The sequence below is a fragment of the Molothrus aeneus genome, chromosome 5 (assembly GCF_037042795.1).
Source record: "Molothrus aeneus isolate 106 chromosome 5, BPBGC_Maene_1.0, whole genome shotgun sequence".
Taxonomy (NCBI): domain Eukaryota; kingdom Metazoa; phylum Chordata; class Aves; order Passeriformes; family Icteridae; genus Molothrus; species Molothrus aeneus.
Genome location: NC_089650.1, coordinates 46,259,528 through 46,281,980, shown reverse-complemented (window position 1 = coordinate 46,281,980; position 22,453 = coordinate 46,259,528). Strand labels below are relative to the sequence as shown.

Sequence of the window (22,453 nt, the reverse complement as noted above, 5' to 3'; positions counted from 1 at the left end):
GCCCAGAGAAGGTGTGGATGCCCCACTCCTGGAAGTGTTCAAGGCCAGGTTGAAAGGGGCTCTGAGAAACCTGATCTCATGGAAAGTGTCTTTGCCTTTGAAGAGGGTTTGGAACTAGATGATCTTTAATGTCCCTTCCAGCCCAAACAATTTTATGATCCTGTGAGCTCTTTCACTATTTTCCTCATTTCTCTTAAAGGAATAATGATATATGTGGGTTACACTTGTGCAGGCTGTTTAGCACTGGTCTGCAGCAATACAAGAATGGATTTGTGTTTACTCATTACTTGAGACTGCAGAAATTAGTAACACTTGTATCTCTCTCTAATTGTTAAGAAGCAAATGAGCTATTCAAGTGATATTGAGCCAAGTTATACAGTTCTCACATTACTTGAGGATACAGTCACTTAGTGACTGTTAAAATTCCCATTTCTGTCATTTACTCGAATTTTGTAAAGGTCACCATGATGTCATACTGTTCTAACTGCTGATCCCACAGTCATTTCACTAAAAAGTTGAATATGAAAATCTGTGTTATCTCATAAACTCCAAAGTAAGCCTAAAGTCAGACAGCAGAAGCAAAAATCTAAACCACAAGACAACTGTATTGGCATACAGTTGAGGAATGGCAGCAGAGGGCTCATGCAGCACAGTTCAGTGCCTCAGATGCTGAGCTTTCAGCCCTGGGACAGAGGCCAGACAGGGAGACATGTCCCATTGTTTCCCAGTTTGGAAAATGCAGATGGTAGTAGACAAAGCAACTCAGCAAATGTTCAGGATGGGAATGACTACAACAGCCAGTTTGATTAACCAACAGGAGTTTATCATTTAGGGGAAACCAGTCCTGATCACAGGCATGAATGTTCAGTGAGTTCACTATGAACTTTTGGGTGAGACATATTAAACCTTAGGGACAAACATATGTGCTATCAGCATCTCACAGGAAGGATCTTCAAGAAATGAGGACTGGCTGATAGAACTGGGTTTAACCTTAAGACAAGGGTTAGGGGGATCTCATCACTTTGTATGACTATATACTGGTATTCATTATACTTATATAGGTTATAATTGATTCCATATATACAGTTTTTTATTATTTATATAATTTAAAATATATTCTATTTATATAAATAATAGTAGGTATTTCTTGTGGACCATATGTGCTTGAACCAAATTCTTTTAAAAGGCACACAGTGGGAAGATAAGAGGCAATGGGCACAAGCTAAAATGCACAAAATTCCATTTAAACATAAGAAAAAGCACTTTTAGCATGGGGAACGTCAAATACTGGAATGTGTTAGTCAGAGTTATACAAAACTCAGCTTGGCCTTGAGCAACCTTCTCTAGCTGAACCTGTTTTGAACAGAGGGGTTGGAGGGGTTCCAGGTTCTAGGTCCACACTCTGTGGCTCTTCAACAATCATCAGAAGGGAAAAGTCCTATCTATAACTTCTCTGTATCTTTCAGAGGAATCTTTGTTCCTTAGCAGGGTTCATGGAAGTCTGAATCTATGGAGGACCAGAAGAAATTGGTTGTGAAGGAATAACTGTTAAAATTATTCAAGACAATGAGTAGGTTCAATGATATTCAGCAGAAGAACCTGGAAAGACAGGGCAGCTTATCATGCATGTCTAGAAGCCTCTGCAGCTGAGACTGAGGAGAGAGAGGTGACTCTGTGGGACAATAGGGTATAGCTAAACCTCTGCAAGGCATCAGAATAGAAAAGCCAAATATTGGGATTTTCCTTATTCTTGAAAACATGAAAAACTAGGCAGCTTCTTGTAGAAAGTTTGAAATGTAGAGACAGACTAATTTACATGCTTCTGGAATAACACCCCCATGGCAGATCCAAAATATCTGAAACAAAACGGTCATATCAAAAAAGACAGTAGTGACTGCTGTTCACACTGAAGATTGCACTGTTGATTCAGAGAGTCCCAATGTCCATGTTTGCTCATTCAGCAAGTCCTCATGACATCAGCAGGACATGAAGTAAAGCTTTAATATACTTGAACCTCTTCATGTCAAGCTCCACGGGACCCTCTGAAGTCATGAGTCAAAGTTATCAATTCCTTACAAAGATATAGAGAAAGAAATTCTGTCTTTATCAGATAATCATGTTGGTAGGGACTATAAAGCAGGCAAATTCACAGATGGAGACAGGCAATCTGTACAGCAGAGTGTTTGGGTTGATTAGGTTGGACCTGTATATCACCTTAATAATTTTGAGAGGAACAGGAGCACCAGGAAAGATTTTCTTCTGTTTTTAAAATATTTTGGGAACAAGTTCTCTCGAAGGAAAAGCTGACATTTCCATAGAAGACAAAGGAACAGAAAAGTCAAGAATATATTCAACAGAAGAGAAATAAACTAAGAGTGATGCTAGCAAACTGGGAGCAGAAGAGCTTAAGGAGGGGAAGTTATGAAAGTGACTGAATACAATAAAAGAATAGCATTAAAAAACCAGTTAACTTTACCCAAGATAACAGAAAAAACTAAGGAATGCCCTTTATGACTTACAGTTGAATCTGGGCAGCAGCAGGGATACTTGTCCTGTAGGGGTCTGCAGGGCAAAAATATTTCTGAGCCCAAGTAGTAAGAGTGGTTTGCATAAACAGTGGAGGTAAGTACACACAGAGGCAAGCACTCCAAATGAAGCAATACAGTGTAGGATAAGCAGCTACGTAGATACATAGATTGAAAAAAAAATCATATGATTTCCTTTGCAAGATGTAAAGCTGAAATATCATATTGCTGTAAGACAGCAAAAGTTACAACTTTTATTCTACAAACCTGAATGAAGTCAAATACTGTAAGTGGAAGTATGTCATCCAGTACGGCCGTATCTTTTGAGAATCTGTTAAGCATACCACCTATGGATTAAGGAAAAAAAAAGTCAAACATTTTAGTACCCCCCCCAAAATCCCACATTTACTACTTTAACAAAAGTTACAACTTCTTCTGAATGCAAAATATTAAATACAAGATTTTTTTTTTTAGTATAAGCAATTCCATGACAGTTTAGTGGAGCTACAGTTTCTGTCTCCCTGGAAGAATTCAGCTGCTCAACTTCTGTTTCAGCTCTTGGGGAAAAAAAAACCCAGGAAAATGTAATTTAAAAAAAGAAACAACTAAAAAGGGCAGAAATAGAGGCACAAAGCATAAGGTACCCCTTATTCAGCAGGCCCTCATGATACACAGGTAATTTGCACATCAGCATTTGCCTGGGTTTGTAACCTGTTTCTTAATTTTTGAGTAGAATTACTGTATTAAAGATTATGTAACAACAAAGTTAAGAATATAAGGGAAAATTAAAGAAAAACTCATTGTTGTGTCATCATTTAGCAGTGTCTCCTGTGATCTAGTACTTATCAGTAAGAAACACATGATATAGGAATTTCATGTTAAATCGGAGATGGAACTTGTTGCACCAGTTATATAATGAGCTTTATATCAACTCCCAAATTTGAATATGCATACCATCATTCACACTAACTGATGTTTTATGCCATTTTAGTAGGACTATTCATAAAAAAAACCCTATTTATCATCCACATCTGATTCCTTGTCACTCATGACATACCTGACAATATGTTTTCTATTGCAGTTTTTGACAAAGTCTATTCTTTAGAAGTTATTCTACTTTTATTGCCTAGAACAGTTAATGGTTTATTTTCTCCAAATTTCTTTCTTACAGGGTGATATTTGAGAATCAGAATTGACAACTGAAATATGTCACACTTAAGTGCAATCAAGTTTCATTAAAAGATTCATAAATTACCTTATGTGACAAACTTCTAACATTCCACTTGACTGAAAATGTAAATGGAAGGTAACACTGTCCTTTATCAGAATGAAAACCATTAAATTGAAATTAAATGCATAAGTGAGTCAATCACCTCCCAGTTCAGTTACCTGCTTTCCAGGAGTTGAAGGTTGACATAGGTGCATGAAGAACTGCATGCACCATCTTCTGATGAAGAGTTTTAGACACTGTTATAAGTGTATGCACAAGGGGCAAACCTCTGAAGATTCCCATGGCAAGCAGAGTATCTGCCACACCCACATAGATGTAAATGATGTAGTAGCTGCTAGTGTCAGTGACAATCACAGGAGGCTTGTCAGAGGTGCTGTTTTCTGACTGGGTTGAATTTGCCTTCAAAGCTGTGCTGTGTGATGGAAATGACAAATAAATGCATTACTGGGAATTGTGTGCTCTTTCTCTTTTATTTGCTAAACAAAACCAAACAGTACTACAGTGTCCATTTGCTTTAAAACTCTGCTAATGGCTATAGATATTTCCAGTCATTTTTTAAAATATTGTCATGAACATAAAAAATATAAATTATTAATTGCTCTGGTAGTCTCTTGCAAATCTGCTGCCTATTTAATCACTGACACACCTAACCTAATCCAGGAAAATACACCCACTTGTTTTAAACAGAAAAATTAGTTTGAGTCTTAAAAAAACTGAATTACTACAGAAGTAAAATTCTTTAGGTATACCATAAAAATCAAAGCCCTTAGTGACGATGGAAATTGAAATCAACATAAATCACTCCACCTCCAGTGAAACCTATGTCACCATATGCTTCTATACTCACACACACTCATTGCTGCAGGACAAAAACAGGGATTAAAAGCATTAACCCAGGAAAAGCCACTGGCTTTTCTGCTGCTCAGTACATTTTAACCTACAACTGCTGATCCTATAACTTCTGGGAATTCTTCATAGATGAGCTGTAGAAATTTTACAAATGGGGGTCTTACAGAAACTGCTCCCTTGAAATGTTCCTAAGCAAGTCTTACCAGACCTCTGAATCATGGTATACTGAAGATAATCAGGTCCCTTCATCCCCAGAGTGAGCTGACCCAGGAAAATCTTACATACACTGTTGTGTACTCCATAACAAGGCATAAACCATTCAACTGTTAGCACTTAAAGAAGTACCAGATACCACCTACACAACGTATTTAAATCATCCATCTATGAACCATTTTGTTGATTATAAGGTAGTGACTATCCACATAGAATTCTGGCAGAATTTATTCATTCTTTACAGAAAAAAATAATATAAGGGTTACCCCAGTTTCTCAAAAAATTATCTCCACTACTTACTTTTGAAGAAACCATACCCCACCAAGAGAAGCAGCTACCTGTGACCAAAGAAAAGAGTGTCAGATTTTGGTTTATCACTTTATGTAATCTTTCTCTTGTATCTTTTTTCATTGACTTTATACCTGTTTTTAGAGGGAGCATAACAAATGGGTAGAAGTCAAACCTACTTAAAGCAAAAACCTTGTAATATCTGCTTCTCTCTCCACGGAAACAATTTAGTGCATCCCACCAGGGAAGCTACATTTAGACTTGTATTACAATCAGGCTCTCAAGTGCCCCAGAGATTCTGGAATTCTAGAAATTCTTGTGTTCTTTTTTACCATACTATTAACAAAGGCTTGCTAATGTCTTCCTACAATAACTGTATGCCTTTTAAGTTTTAAATATTAATATTGTTTATGACCCTGGAAGAGTAAGTCTCTCAGTATCTTCAAAGGCATCTATTCAAATATGAATGTCATACCTTTAACATTATTATTTTTGCATTGTTGTTCTTGCTAGCTGATATCTACATTTGGTATATTCATTTGACTGATATTGCTTTGCTGCTTTAGGTTTTACATAATTTTCCACATAATCTATTGTAATATTTTTTAAATGTAGGATTAAACTCTTTTTATTGTGAGATGGCTCGGTGCTCAACAAGAATTTAGTCTGTAATATATTCTTGTCTGTCTACCAAGATACTGGAGATCTTAATCTAGTCTATTAGATTTTAGTTTGCTCTGTTCCTGACTATGATAATTTTTCTAAGGGTTGAAACAGTTTTTACATTTTCTTCCCATACATTTTTATGTCACTGTGATAATACCCCAACTGATACACATAACTGAAGTCTTCTCTATGGGAGCCACCAACTTCTGCAGGTCTTACTCAAGATTGACCATGACGGTCCTGAATTTAAGTATTTGTAAGAATCAGGCTTCTTTCCAAATAATATTTTTACATCTCCCAACAGAATTCTGTTCTCATCTTGACTCCTCACAACAGAGGAGTTTTTTCAGCTGTGAAGATGATGGTAGGTAATATTGTCACAGAATAGTTTCACAAAGCCTTTCTCTGCTCTTCTTGCAGTTCAGCAGCCCTAGTCTCTGGGTATTACATCCATGAGACACAGTTTTGAGCTGCTTAAGTGGGCTACACAACGCACACCACACAAACCTAGGAAATAGGTACAGTTGATGCCCTATTTATGGTGACTGTGTGAACTCACCTTGGAATCTGCAACAATCCATTCCAAAGCAATCCATTCAAATCTAAAATATCATTTCTAGAATTTTCAAAGTAGTCCCACACAGATCTGAACTACCACTTTCAATTTATTTGGATGTTCATCACTAGCCTGTCTTCATTATCTCAAGTTGGAAGGGTACAAACTGTTAGCACAGGACACACAGACACTTGGAATGGTATTTCAGCTCACACACAGAGGTTTGCTCAAGACTGGGCTGCAGCTGGCTATTTTCCAGCCCATTCATTTAGCAATTATAGTCACACTGGAAACTTTAAATTGTATGGAAACATTCTTTGTCATAAGATTTATTTTTTTTTCAGTTACAAGATGAGGTTTTTAAAACCATTTAAAAATATTTAGTCTAAAATAAAAGCAAAAATGTGTAATAAGCATTTAGAAATATATGCTGAATATACAGGAATAAATCTGATATATCTTAAAATTTAAATTTCCTTTGCCTCTAAAGCTCACCTTCAGCTTTGCTGTTCTTTACACAGCCATTTTCCACAACCATGAAAACAAAACTTACAAGAAGAGCTATGCCTCTAAGTACAGCCTTGCTGATGGAGTTCGTTTAAAAGTGAAGATGTTAAACTAGATTTGAGCTCCAGGATTTATTCCTGGTCCAAGAGAAGTAACTTAAATCACCTGCAATATATCGTTAGTGTAAATTCAGAATACAGATCAGATCAGTCACATCTTTCTCCAGCTATTATGATACTAGAAGTTTGAATCTCACCACAGAATTGCTAAAAACCCTTTGCTGACAATCAGCCAGAAAATAATCCTAGATTCCTAATGGATTCTTCTCTTTATTCAGTTAATGTTGAAAAATACCGAGGAATTGGCACAGTATTTTGTAAGTTGACATATGAATACAGTCTCATTGATTTCTCCCTATGAAACTTCTTCCTTCATTTTAAAAAATACTTGATTTAGGATATCTACTATAGAAGAGAACATTAAGAGGTTCTATAATCTTAAAGTTTTTCTAAATTGAGAGACAAGACAAAAAGCAGGAAATTTCTGATATATGAAAAACAGTCAAATGTCTTCAAAGAGCCAGATGTTCTTCAGTATTTGTTCTGGTGTTTTACACCATGCTTGGAAAAAGTCTTCTCTGCATGCTGCAGGAACACCCCTTCCATCTTTCACTGCCACCACAGGCACTCAGCACTCTGCCTTACTCACCACTCTTCTTTCACTAGGAGCAAAGCTAGTAACTCATTTTTCAAAGCAATTTTCCAGAATTTATCTATGTGGTCATCAAAAAAAAAAAAAGGCAATTATTGTTGTTAACTGCCTAAGGCTATTCAAAGGTAATTTTTAATGAAAAATGGAAGATTATTCACCTGTGAACAAAAGACTTGCATAGGGTAATAATTCTTATTTGTGGTACCACATAGAGAAAATAACCTGGATAATTTGAGAAGATGGGTCTTCTGCTGCTGTGCACTAACCACTAACTTTGATGAAGAAGTGTTCATCTAAGCAGTAGAAAAGTCCCTACAATTTAATTTAGCAGCAGTTTTCAATAAGTGATACATACAAGAGCTTATGTCTTGATGCTTTATCCATTTTCACAAAGAACAGTTTGAACAAACATCATATGTTGCAACATGACACCAAGCACAGATTTTCTTACCTCAACTAAGAAGACAGTCACACATAAAATCAGAACAAAAATCAAGTTTTTGTGGATAGTAACGTATCTGAAATAGGTATTCCATGTAGTAACAGTACCCATGCTTTCAGCATCATCACTGAAGCACTCCTGTCAAAAAACCAGTAAAATAATAGTAAGAATGCTAATAATATCTCTGTATGAGAATTTCTGACACAAGAATGCTATCATTCTTTCTGCTAAGTCACTGCAAATAATTGAGCTGAAGCATTAAATTGGCTGATAATGGCTAGAGAGGAAGGTACTGACCGGTTGAGTCACCTTTGATATAAAAACACAATCAAGAGATTATTTGAAATTTTCAGACAACAATGACAGAAGCTGAGATTTGTCTAGCACTACCAGAATCAGAAACTATTACTCAATAGCTATTTTCTTTCAATGGAGAATTATTATTGTGATTTTAGAGTAAATTTGTAAGCACTTTGAGCTTTTATTTTTTCCGTTGAGTTCAAAAGAAAAAAGGGGCAGTGCTTCAGCAAATATTGAATTTAAATTTTCCTTGGACATCTGTTTCCTCCTAGGAAACTTCCTCAGAAAATTTTCCTATCCTGAGAAAATCAGCTGTCTGTTTTGAAAATGAAAGTCATCCATCATGACTAATTGAAACAATCAGAAAAAAAGAAATTTTGGTCTAGTTTTTGGTATAAAAACCAACCTTCTGGGGTTTTTTGCACATCCATAAAACCAGAGTAAAATCAGACTTCCTCCTCCATTCATTATTTGCATCAGGACACAAGAACTAAGCAGTCTGACAAACTTATCAAATTTGATCAAATTCCAGTTTTAAAAACTGTGCTAGTACTTCAAATGTATTTTATTTTTCCCATGACCCTTTAATGTTTCAAAGGTGAATTTTACCTAAATGCTTTAAAACAATGTTTTTTCAAGTTATGGTTTCAAATATTATTTTATCCTAAGTAATCTGAAAGGTAAAGTGCAAGAGATGTAAATTCTGTATTGAAATTCCCTACACTTAGCACTGAAAAATGAATGAAAAAATAAGGCAATATAATTTTTGAGGATTTCAATGATTTTGAGATGATACTTGAGTTTAAAAATTTTCACAGGTATTCAAAACACATATTCTGCAGAGAAATGCTGCATTAGGAAGGAAATATTCCAGCAGAGAAATAGATGAGGAGTATAATACACTAAACCATCACCATAACCAAACCCAAGGTGAATTCAAATCAACACACACCTTCAAATCCTCTTCACTGATTTCATCAGTTATGTCCAGAACGCTGTCTCGAGACACGCGCCTGGTGTAGATATCCATCTCAGAAGACAGGTTCGTCTGAGGCACCATGGACATTTTCCGAAAGGTTGTGCTTCCCTTCTTGGCGAAATTTGGTCCGTAGTTGACAGAGGTGCTCGTCATGAGGCTGAGCACTGACTGCCTCCTGCGCCCCTGCAGCAGATGGTCAGCCTTGAGCATCCCACTCCTCAGCAGAGCCACGTCCCCCTGCTCCACGTCGGGCACCAGTGAGACCCTCCTCTCCAGCGGGTCACCGTGCCCATCCTCTATCCCATTGACCTGCACCCCGTTCTTCTGCACTACTGAGAACTTCCTATTTGCATTAAGGGGGTTAATAATCACAGAGTTCTTCCTCTTGTCGTTCAAATCTGATTTTTGTTTAAAAGATTGCTTCTTTATTTCATTGCGCGATCCCATGCCTTCTCCTTCAATGGAAAATCGTCGGAGAGTCTCAGTAAGGATTGAATTTCTTCTCTCTGCGCTGAACTGATCAAAAGAGTCAAATCCCATCAGCTCTGAGCTGAAGTCTGGCCGTTGACCCTGAAGTTCAGAAAATGTTCCATAGAAATAGCAGCTCCCTTCATGTAAGATTAATATTTTGTCAGCAATCTTTAAGTGTTCCAATTTTGAGGTAACCAAGATCCTCGTTTTATTTGCCATCAACTTGCACACACAGCTGTAAAAGATGGAAGTGTGAACATTTAGACTTTTGTGTTCTCATGATTAAATTATGATTTATCCCTTTCACTTTCAATATGCTTTTACCTGCCCTGCTCCCAGTATGAGCAGTCTTGGGTGCTACCTCAGACTACAAGGGAGGTGGTAAAGCTGAGATGTGTAAAGAATGAGTACTTTATTGCAGGAACCAAAAAAGAGGTAAAATTTAATCATGTTTGGGTCAACCCAAAAAGCACACTTCATCATGAAGTATTTCTTTTCATCTTAGGGTTACTCAGATCTGTTGATATGAGACTTAGGAGTATTACTCAAATTTCAAAACTTCAAAATTACAGAGGCTGAAAAACTCATGGATGACAGTGATGGATGAAATCCTTACTGATTTCATCTAAAGGCCAAGCAAAAAGTCTCTGACTTGAGCCAAACTGCACCAATCATCAGCAGGCAGTTTTAGGTGATTCAGTGTTCAGTGATTAGAAAAACAGGTCAAAATATAGCTTTTTGTAAAAAATTATACTTACACAGCAGTTAATTGTTTTAAAGTGAAAGACATGTCAGATGTAAAGCCACACGCACTGGGAGCACGAGATTACAGCAGGCTCAAGATGTTAAGGTGGAAGAGGGAGCAGTAATGCTCGCACTTGTTCCCCACACAGTGCATTGTCCTACTACTAACAAAAAATACTCAATATGTATATATAATACTACAACTTAATACTATGAGAAACCCTAAAAATGAACATCCTAACAGGCATAATTTTGATCACTTCAGTATTTTTGTATTGCTATTAAAAACTCTTCCTTTTACTTTGTGCTGCTCGGTGAGATTCTTAAATACTGTCTGTCAAAACATAAAATACCTTTCAAATATCTCTTTTTCTGTAAAAATGTCTAGGTGTCCAAAAGGAGAATCCAGGAGATACAAATCAGCATCTTTGTACACTGCCCTGAACAGAAAAAAATGGAAATGACATTAACTTTCACATCTCTTATAAATTTAAATAAATATAAATTAATAAGAATGCCTCAAATCTTTTAATTGATAGGCTTTCTACAGCATCCATATAGAGCTGAAGCTTAACATGAAATGTGTTTATAAGACATCTTTTAATTAAGCCTTTTTTTGCTGCAGATCACATTACAAACTAACTCAGTTTTCCATTAATTTTGGTGCAATGAAACAAAGCTGTCTTTTACACAGGTTACTCTGTGTAAAAAGAAATCTGTTTATGGCCTGAATCTGACAGTCCCCATCAATGCACATTGACCATTTCAATGGGAATTTAATGTCTACTGTAACATCTACTGGTGCCTGAGGGAATATTGCATATGTGTGAATAAACATGTGAAAAGACATGTCTCAGCACTTAGTTTCAAAGGTACTTAGAACAAAATGGTGAGCAAATAAAAGTGTATTAATGAGGCATTGTCTTGCAAACATCATTTGGTATGGGACTGTACAATTTTTGGGTTGAAGACATCAAACAGGACCTTAAGCTGTATGTACCTGGACATGGCTCACTGAGACCTAAAGCTCTGGTTAAGAGGGTTCTTTAAAAAAAATTTGAATAGAAGTTCAAAAAGACCCCGTGCCTTCCTCTGTGGGAATGAAAATCATTATGTGATATCAATCAGAGTATAATTAATAAAGAAATCCAGCCAGCTGCATTATGTATTTTTTAAAGCATGTTAATCAGTGTGAAAATATTTAACCACCAAGAGGAAAAGCCCTCAATATTAGCTCATTATGTTAATAAAACCAGCAACTTTATTGAAAAATCCTCCAACACAATGGACTTCACATTTTACATTTTTATGATGTAGTGGCTGCACAGCAACAAAAATTCACTCTGCTCTATATGCCTTTATCAGCAAGAAGTTTGCAGGGTTTTATTGATATAATTTGTGTGTTACACCTAGTAGCTACAAAGCTGCTGGCTTTAGGGTAGCAGGCCAGCAAGCTGACTCAAGTCCAGGACATGCACTGTTTTTTTCCCTTGGTCCGTCCTTTCCCCCAGTTGCAGGTGCAGGCAATGGCAGTGCTCTGTAAGAAAGGCTCATGCAATCTCCACCTTCTCATGATGGCTGGTTGATGTCACTTCCATCACAGATTCTCATTTCACTTGGCCTTGCACACCAGGATAGGTTTATGCAGCCAGTCCAAGAACATAATGTCCAGTTTATCACCAGTTTATTACCTAGGTACAAACCAGGGCTGTAAACCTAAATTTACACCCCTAACTTCTCAGAGCTTTGTCTGCAATACACACACACCTTGTAGCACACTGAGCCTGGACTGGAGCCCAAACAAAATCTATGGCAGTCACATGTAATTGTTTTAAAAATTACTATTCTACAGCTGACAATAAATACCTAAGTTCTGTGAGCCTCCAGGAAACAAGTTGTGACCATACAAGAAGTGTCAGATGTGATTATCTATAACATCTAGGAAACAGTCCGTGTATATGTTAAATTTTAAATTAAAATCTTAGTGAGATTACATGCTTTGAAAGCTTTGCCTGATCTTCCCCTTCTCTTTCCTCTTACTGCATAAATCAGAACCACTCATATGCCTCTTCATTCTCACAAACCACACTGAAAGAGTCTCTATTTTAATGATCTCATCTTTTAGCCTCACTCAGATGTGCGCATCTTTCATGGGATGCCAGTACGGATCACTATAATGTGATTTTACTTCTACGCAGCGTTTCTGGGCATGGGAATCAACACAATTTGCACTTGGCACAGAAATAAATGGGGCCATTTACACATCAGAGCTGTCATTACTGGATTTCTCACAATAGCTAAGTGATTCTGCTGAAACACATAGCTAATTTATAAGACAAACACCTATGTTATTGTTCCGTAGACCTTCAGAATTACTTACTAACATTGGAAGGTCAAACAGACAAGGCAGTTATTCATACATACTAACTAGCCACTACTTTCTCCTTTTTTCTTTTTCTTATGACAGAGAGAAGCCCAAAGTGTTGGCACAAAATGTTTTGGAACATGGCTGCTTTTTTTTTCCTTCATTTACCTGCAGACAGGCAGTATGTCATTGATCAACATATAAAACACTTTGAAGAAATGTCATAGCAGGGAAAGGTCCTGGAATATTTATTTATATCTTTCTATGGGTTTCTTCAGTACATAAAAAGCTACACTTAAAGGTCAGAATTTCCAAAGACATCTTGCATCAGGGAGGGAAAGAATCATCTTAAGCTAAGCCATAGCATTTGTCTGACATCAAACTTTTAAAATTCAGTAAATTAATATGCAGGTGTATCATAAACAAAATTGCATAGCAGAACACAGATTTCTGATAGTAAAATCACGTTCCTGGTATATCCGGAAGATATTTATTCAGCAGGACATAGTCCACGTGTATTTAAATGCTGAGTCATAATACATTCCATATCTGTGAAACAGTACACTACTTGAAGAGCAAAACACTCACCTTGCCAGTGAGATCCGTGCTCGTTGACCTCCACTCAGAATGATTCCACCTTCACCCAGCAGAGTGTAATCTTTTTCTGGGAACTTGGAAATATCCTGTTAACAATTGTTTTTAAGAATCAGTATTTTCAATATCCAAGAAACTCAAGCTGCAGATTTGATGGAAACATAGTGTACAATTGTCTACAGACAGGTTGGACAGCAGTTGTAAAAAAAAAAATCCCACAGAGGTTTTTTTTTGTTTCATTTGTTTATGTAAACAGAAATGATGATAAGAGAAAACATATCATTCTATTCCAGAAAGCAATCACAAGCTGCAAGATCTCAAGAACAAATATTTGTCCGAATAGTTAATCTCCATAAAAGCAAGGAATGTACCTTCATGCAATGTCAGTCCAAGTCATTAACTGCTGAAGGGTTCTGTCAAGTAATGATAAATGCACTTGCTGCTGAAGTTAGGGAAAGCAAAAAGCAAACTCTGTTTCTGAGCTCTTCAAAACCCAGAGAAATATATACTTCAGGCAGGTTCATTAAAAAAGGTTTGACAAGCATTCCTAGCCAGGAATGCTCATGGTTTGCAAAAGGTTTGGGAACCAAGTTCCACTGCTTGAGCTGTAAGTTATTTAGAACTCATGACTATGTTAAAAATGAATCTTTAGACAGGGATAAAAGCAGAAAATACTATTTCACTCTTATATGAGACATAGAAAGGAGAAAAGGACACTTGTGTCCCACTGGCAGGCAGAAATTTTCTTGAGAGGAGAATTTAGCACTGAAAATGATGATCTATGTAAACCACAGAAATTCATGGAAGTGGATACAAGGGGAATGGCTCGTGTGCCTGAAGGTTTTCTAGTTTTTCTACTTTTAGAGTTGCTCTAACAAGAAATAATAATTCTGCCTTCAAGCCTTACCTGGCCTACATCCGTGAGCCAATACAGTGACACCACTACCACTGTGGTGGGTATACTTTCAGCAGACTTTTCCCCAAAACACAGGCTGGATGAGCTTCCTGTGCCTCATGGCACCCAGGCTTCCAGGGGATACAATCTCAGGGCAGTTTGCCATGCAGTGAGTGAGCATCCCTGTCTGTGCCAGGAGCTCCCAGTGCCTGTGCTCCCTGCCCAGCAGCACCACACTGCCTGTGCTCACCTTCCTGCTCCCAAGGCAGGGATCCCCTGCAGCCAAGGAAGCTGACTGAGGCATCCAGTACCAGACAAAATCAGCTCCAGTGTTCTCATGCACCACACATATTTTCCTTTCAGGGCAGCTTCTCAGGGAAAAAAAGGTGCATGATCTCTCAGAACCTGAGCTTCTGAGAGGGATCTTTAGGCTGTGATCTGGAAGGGGTATCCTGGTTTGGGGTCTCATCCTGCAGGCAGCCAAGAGGCAGGCAGGAACTCAGCTGTCTGCATGCTCACTGCAGCACCCACAGAAATCCTACAGCTTCCACACTGCAAGGCACATGAAGCACTATCAGGGCAATACTGTCTGGGATTCTAAGTTGAGCTGCTCTCTGTAAGCTCATATTTCATACAAAGACAATTACAATCCAATTTTGATGGCCCCTGCTGTGATTTTGATGGTTTATCACTCTCTGTTGGGCAACCTATTGCCATTCCAGACTTTTGAGGTTTTGCAAAATAAATAAATTAATAAATAAATTAATTAATTAAAATCCTTCCAAAAAATGTTTCCTTCTTCCTCCCCTGCAAATTGCCCTGATCTCAGGAACAGAGTGAACAATGCTGTTCAGACTTGGAACAGTGACAGATGAAGGGTCCAGCCACTCAAGAGCTAGAAGTTGACTGCCTGGTCTGTCAGGAAATGGGAGATTCTTACAACTCTTTAATTTGATAATAGCATTTACTTCCTGACTTAGAGGATTCTGACCTTAAAATCAAGATGCTCTTATGTATGGAAAATCTATTGCAGGTGATTTTTAAATTATTGTCACATTAACTAGTTCTTTCCCTCTCATAAATGGAGTCTCACAAGCAAATCTCTGGTATTAAAATATCAGTTCAAGTATTTGCAGAAAGAGGAGGAATGTGAAAAACAGTGCCAGCAACAGTTTTAGAGAAAAACTTTCTGTGACAAAATCACCTTCCTATAAGTCTTGAAGTATTTTGAGAGAGCATGTAAAATTCTGGCATAAAAAGTTTTTTGGCATTTCTTTGAGACAACCCGGTCAGATCACTTGTGGTCTCATTATGTATGCAGGAGTCATGTTGACCATCTGTAAATTTGGCCTTAACATAGGGGTTTGCATGATTAAATATCCAGATCTCCAAGCTGATTTAAGCTGTTTCCCATTTCTGCCAGTACTGCAGCCTGTAATGGTGCTGGTGCCCTTGCTGTTTCCTGATTCTACTCCTTCCCAAAAAAACCCAGGTGAAGAACTGGGCCCAGCATGTCTTCTCCTGCAAACAGGGTAAAATTCCAGCTCTACTGAAATTCATTCTAGGGTTCCCATTGCTTTAAAGTTTGTAGGATTTCATCAGATATATTTCTTTGCAGGTGTGTCAACATGGAATTTTAATCAGACTTTTAATGAGTTCCCCTTCTGCTCTCCTCTACCCTTCACCTCAAAATAATATATGGCATGGAGCAGACAAAGAACTTTTCAAGCTGTAATTATCATAATTAAAAAATGTTTAGTAATTTCTTTCAAAGGCGTAAACAAAGCAATGAAGTCCAATAGACACACAATGCTATTTGTTGGAACACTCATGACCTATTGTAAAAAAGTACATAGGGCTGGTCCCAACACATCCTTGCTGTCATTTTGTGCAGGAAGTGAAATCAAGCCAGGGACAAACCTAATGTAATGATGCTGAACGGCACAAGACTCAGCACATTAATGAAATATGAGCCAGCCACTGGATTTTCTTTGACATAGCTATTTCTAAATGCTTAAATTGAGAAACAGGTTGGTACCTATTCATATATGAAAAACCCTACAGTTCCCGCAGACATTAATTACTTTAGTGGATGCTTCTAATATCAGGAGCTAAAAAGTTGCACACTCAAGGAGAAGGCATCCTTTTTAATAGCTATTTGCATTTTTTGCAGTGCAAATGCCATATTCATCTACCTCAGCAGCAAAGGAATGCCCTCATAATACCTTTGGGCTTGGTAAGGAAGAATACAGCCAGGACAGGTTCAGGGTGAAGAGGAAATACGATCTTGCTATTAAAAAAGGAAACCTCAGAATGGACTTCACACTCCAAGTCTTTTCTGTAGAGATTAATTGTTATCAGAATCATTTGATAAATCATTAGCAACAATGAAGATAATAAAGCATGACAGAAAATAGTCTCTAAGAACCAAGAGTTGATTAATATGTACCAAGTTCCTCAAACTACTAATGCAGTTCTAATGATAGAACCTAAGTATTTTACTTATGTGACTTCTTTTTCTCACTTAAATTTGTCCTGATGGAACAGAGCAGCAGTCTTGACTCTCTGCATTTCATCTTCATTCTATTTCAGTTCTCTATTTACCTTCTGTTTTTATTATAGTCACCTGTACAGTAATCTTTATCCCCTTCCTTTTCGTCATTCCCTATGCTTTTTTTCACAGTTCCCTACTCTCATTGCGACTGAAGTACTTCCTTTTTCATTGTCATCATCTTTTGAATTTTTAAAGTTTTGAAATCAAGACTTGTGTTTCAGACTCATACCTACTACAGAATACTTATATGAATTTTTAAAATATGAAGAATTTTCAATAATTTCTTGTATCTTGGCTTTTAGGTAACCAGTCTGAACATACTTGAATCCTCATTTTCCTGGGAAAAAGCCAGAAAATCAGATTTATTTAAGTATTTCAAATAAGATTTTTTAAAAAATTATTTTTATTTAGGTAACTTTCTTTTCTCTCCCCATGATTTTGTAAGCCAAAGCTTTTGTTAGACTTTAGCTGAATCATTTATGAAGGATTTGTGATCCAAAAGCATAGGCTTTGTTTTTGTAGCAGTTTGTAACCTCAAACAGAGTGTCAGGCTCACCCAAAACTCAGACAAATGCTGGCAAACTTACTTTCTCCATGGCAAAATATTTCCATGGAACAGATTTTTGAAATGTGAAGCAGTCAGTGCACTGCACGTGGGTCGGTTAAATGCAGGGTAAGAGAATTAAACATGATTCCAGAAAAGACACAGAAGATAGGACAACATCCAAGGTAATCAGTCCAGAGCCCTGTACCTAAGATGGGGAAAGGGATGGGGAGATCTATGTTTACTGAAACCGTTTTTTTAACTAAATGATATCAAAATTGAACATTGCAGGGGGGGGGTCTGTTATACATGCTTATGTGATCACTGATAAACTTCTTGAAGTCAGTGCATTTGGGAGTTTGTCTCTAATCAAGATGTTCCTCTGCTATAAAGAAACTGTGCTAGCCTCTTACCTTCCAGTTCCCCCAGAAAACTCACTGTCTGCAGCTTCACAGCTGATCTGCCCATGATTTTGGGCCACAGATAAGAATTTCAGTTAGAGCAGTCTGTGTAGGCCAGCAGATCACACCAGTGAGGGATGGAAAAAGCAAAGGCAGACAGCTTTGGGGGCCACATGTCTGGGGTGCAGTGCTGGAAGTGGGAGGTTTGACACGGTGCTGATAACACCCAGGTTGTGGGATCAACCCCCAGATGGCCTTAAGAGCTGGCTTGATGGTCATTGTGGGTCCCTTCCAGCTCAGGAAATTCTGTAAATCTGTGACATATTACGTGGACTTTCTGCCTGAAAGAGGCATTTATACTCCTTTAGCTGTTTGTATTAGGATGTGATAAACTTCACCTTGACATGCCAGTGGCTCTCCCCAACTGTGAAGACAGGTTTAGTCACTTGCTGTCACATAATTTACACCATAGACATGTACCTGATTAGATAACCAAGCTGCCATTTAATACCCTCTTGTAGAGAATTACAAACCACAAAGCACTCTGTTCCACACTTGAACCCCTTATTGTTCCTCTCTTCCACACAATTTGTAAATTTGTAATCTGCCCATTTCTCTTGTGAAAACAAGGCTCAAAATCACGGCACAAAGTGTTTCACTCAGTAACAGAACTTCTCAACACCCACTGATTTAGTCATGTGACCAAAAACAAAAAAAGCAAAAACAAACAAAAAAACCCACAAAAAAACCCCACCACCAAACCAACGAAACAAAAAACCAACCCAAAATCAGCACGGATAAAAGGAGATGGAGCAGTACATGGGATGCAAGGATGTGTTTCTGTTTGGGAGCATTCTTAGCACTGCAGTGAAATTCTCCCCCAGGGTGGATTCCACCCTTTGCAAGGGGATGTTGAACGCATGGGAACGCAAAGCTGGGCTTGACCTATTGAGTGTCTCTTTCTATAGTTAATCTCTCCACAATCTAGTTATTAAATGAAAATTAATCTCCTGCACTCCCAGTAAACCCAGCTCAAAAGCCTACAGAATCTGACCACAAACTGCTTTCACACTATTATGGAATTTAATTTCACATGGAAACACTTCCTCTATTTGCATGCCATGTTAAACATTACATTCATGAGCAGTTGGTGTCTCTCAAATCAGAGCATGTGTTTACTTAGAGAGTGGTAATCTCTCAAAGGTAGCTTGCCATTATGTGTTTATGGACTCTTAAGTAACTATTGAAGGATCACATGAATTAACTAGGTGGGAAAATATCTATTTTACATAACTAAAAGGTAAAACTGAAAGTTATGGAAGTATGGCTTTAAAACTCATGAACTACTGGACCCACTCAAATGTGATAGGATGCTTGTTAATTTTTAAACATGAATAACTGTAACAGGCCTGCTTCTATAGTCTTGACTGGAGGAATGCCTTCTCTTAGGATGAGTTTGTTCAATGTTAAAGCATTTAAACATGAAAATTCCTGTTTCAAATGTCCAGAGGTTTTACCTGCTTAACTTTTCAAGTTATTACTTAAGTTACTATGATAAAATCAAACAAAAATCCCATACCCTGCATATGTCAGACTATTAATGCTGATTTTTCAATCTAAATATCTGAAAATCAAGGTCTCATTATTTTCCCATTTTTTATAACATGAATAAAAAGGATTTTGCAAACCCACATACCACCTACAAATTAAATCCTACAAATTTCAATTTGTATTCATGTTATCCCTGCCATTACATTAATACAACCTCCAATTAATGCAATTCTTAGGGAAGTCACATTTTTAGAATTACTTCAAATTTAGTGGCAAGTTTCCACAGACATACAAACTTTGGAAGTTCACATCTCTCAGTAGAAGAATTTCCATCTCCCTGGAAGTTCACATCTCTGAAGTATATTTTTACAGTATACTTGATCCTTAACTTGATGTGTTTAGCAAAAGTTCAGTCTCTCTTGCTACAATTTTTATTATGGATGTGATGAAAGGTACTTGAAAAAAAGGTTAAACCACTTTGTCAAAAGTGCTGTTGAGGCAGCACCAATTCATTTCATCTTACTTTTTGAGTTCCTTTAAACTTGCCTGTGGGGACTGCCTTTGGAAAATGTGCTCAGAATCCATACTAATTACATCTTGTCTACTCTATTATAGCATGCCAATGTAAGACTTCAGAGGTAATAGATATGAGGTAACACCTGCAAACTCAAAAGTACTCTTATTAGAACAATTCATTTCAAAAAAGCTCCTAAATAAAGGACAAATTGTAAGGACTACTGATCCGTGCTGGAATGGTTTAACCTAGGAGGTTAAAACCTTCACCTTCTTATTTGCTTACTGGGACCTTAATTTTAGAGAGCCTATTAAATTAGGCATGCATCCTGCTTTCTTGCTTGCTAAAATAATCACTGTTTCCAAGAAAAGGAAAAGAGAGCAAGAAGGTAGTAGAGAAGGAACAGGTAGCCCTTTTCCTATGCATCCTGAAAACTTTTTACTGTGATTGCAGAATGTGTCGTGTAATTTAAATGCATTGGCATTCCCTTGAATTCAGCATCACACAGAAATCTGGGCAATGTCCACACACAACTTACATCTCATTACAGTCATATTCAGTGTGTGCCAGGCATTCAGAAAGAAATTTTTGCCAGTAAGGCTGTTTCTCTTGGCTATCAAGAACACTAATGAAACTCTTAATTACAGTCCCTTTATCTCAACTCCAAAGCACTCATTTTTGTTCTTTCACCTTTTACTGCTTTTCTCTTAACCTCTTCCCATTTACAAACCACAGTAATGAGAACATTGTAAACATGATTTTAACTCATCTGATGCCCTAATTACTCTCAAAGGAAAAATATAATCAGGAAATATAATTGTAATCAAGTTCTTAATAATTTTACACATATAAAACAGGCTACACTGCCATAAAAAATATACATTAAAAAAAGTTTAAAAAGCATCCTAGGCATAATTTCACTGATTCACAGAGATGCAGTTGAGAACCCTTCTCATGATTCTTCAGTATTATGTACTGTACAGTGACATCCTGAAATGATGAGAAGCAGTGGTACTTAGATCTGACAAACTTCCCTGTCTGAGCCTTCAAGACGTGACTGTCTCCCACTATGGCTCATTTCAGCAGCTCAGATCTCGTGCGCTCAGGCTGCCTTGCACTGTGGTGTCCCTTGCCCTTGCTCTCCCCACGTGCCAGAGAACACTACAGAGAAGAGCAGTGAGGACCAGGGACCATGAATGAAACCTGTGACACTGCCCTGCTGTCACAAGTGTCATCCAGTGGTGCCACACTCCAAGGAGCACCACTAAAACACATCCTTCCCACACGTGGACTCACAAAACTGTGCCCACTGTAGGAGAATTCCCTGCTCATCAGTCACACAGCCGTGTCAGAGGCACTGGGTGGGACAACAGCCATGCTGTGCACGAGAAAAAAGGGTACTTGAGAGACATGTACACACTAATTAAGCTTGTGACCTCAGGCACAGACTGACATCCTAGTGCATTGTGCCCTACACAAACACACTTTGTCAAACTATCTTGGCATAGCAGTTCTGAGGTGTGCAGATCTCCAATACAGCATAACAATTTTCTTCTTAATCTTCATCTATCTTCTGTTTCACAGTACATCATGAACAGGTATAATGGCACAACTGGAGGGTAGGTGAATTGCATCAAGACAAAAAGATGAAGAAGCTGAAGGGAGAAATTTCTTAAGAGAGTTAAGGAAGTACAAATGTAGCTACCAGAACTACTTGGACAAAAAAATGCCCCATTTCAGTGCTCTAAATTCCTATAAACTTATGTAAGCTTAGAAAAGAAATAAAAGAAAATCCTTTTGTTGCTTGTAGTTTCACTGCTATTTAGTAATATTTAGTAATATTTTTTGTGATTAATCAAAATTACCTGGAGAAGAAATCATCTTTTTAACCTTCCTTTTGATGGTTTCATACACAAATAGAACAAAATGCAAAGCTGTGAGAACATCTTTTAGAGCAACATAAAAACTTCTTCCCTTCCAGACAAACCTACCAAAGCAAACCTGCTGTTTAGATAATGGCTAGCATAAACCAGGTTTGCCATTCTCTACAACTTTACAGAATCTAACATAAGACACATTCTGAATAAAGATCTGATTTCCCATACAGGGAAAATTCTATTCTTGGACACCTAAAAATATGGAAAGCTCTGGGAAATATTTACTTGCACCTTCCATCTTTCATAGTTGCTTAGAGATAAATTTACTTTGCATACTTAGCAACTCTAAAGAGGTCTAAGTGATACCTCCTTAGTAAATTAACTACATACCAAATCAAAAAAGTCAGGCAGGAAAATGTAGCACTGAATTTTGTGAAAATTCTCATGCACCCCAAATTATGTGAGTTACACTTCTCTAATACCATTTTCATATCTCTATAGACCTCAAACAAAGTGGAGACACCTTCTGTGACATCATCTGGCTTCAGCATCCTGTCCTGCAGCAGACAAGAACAGACTGTGTGTGGCAAGAACAGGCTTCCCTGTGTGCCTGGGAGCCTCAAACCCATGTAAATGGATTTTGATGTGACCCACAAGAGTGACCTGCAGTATTTCA

General features: G+C 37.6%; 1 protein-coding gene across 1 annotated transcript in view; it reads right to left on the bottom strand.

Moving 5' to 3' along the window:
- CFTR (CF transmembrane conductance regulator) overlaps nucleotides 1–22,453 on the bottom strand; it is an 87,939-nt gene that overhangs the window by 29,748 nt on the left and 35,738 nt on the right. Inside the window, exons 12-18 of the mRNA XM_066550207.1 lie at nucleotides 13,436–13,530; nucleotides 10,836–10,922; nucleotides 9,241–9,973; nucleotides 7,998–8,126; nucleotides 5,119–5,156; nucleotides 3,915–4,168; nucleotides 2,793–2,872 (exon numbers count right to left, since the gene is read on the bottom strand). Of these exons, the coding sequence (XP_066406304.1) occupies nucleotides 2,793–2,872; nucleotides 3,915–4,168; nucleotides 5,119–5,156; nucleotides 7,998–8,126; nucleotides 9,241–9,973; nucleotides 10,836–10,922; nucleotides 13,436–13,530 (1,416 nt within the window). The remainder of the gene's footprint in view (nucleotides 1–2,792; nucleotides 2,873–3,914; nucleotides 4,169–5,118; nucleotides 5,157–7,997; nucleotides 8,127–9,240; nucleotides 9,974–10,835; nucleotides 10,923–13,435; nucleotides 13,531–22,453) is intronic.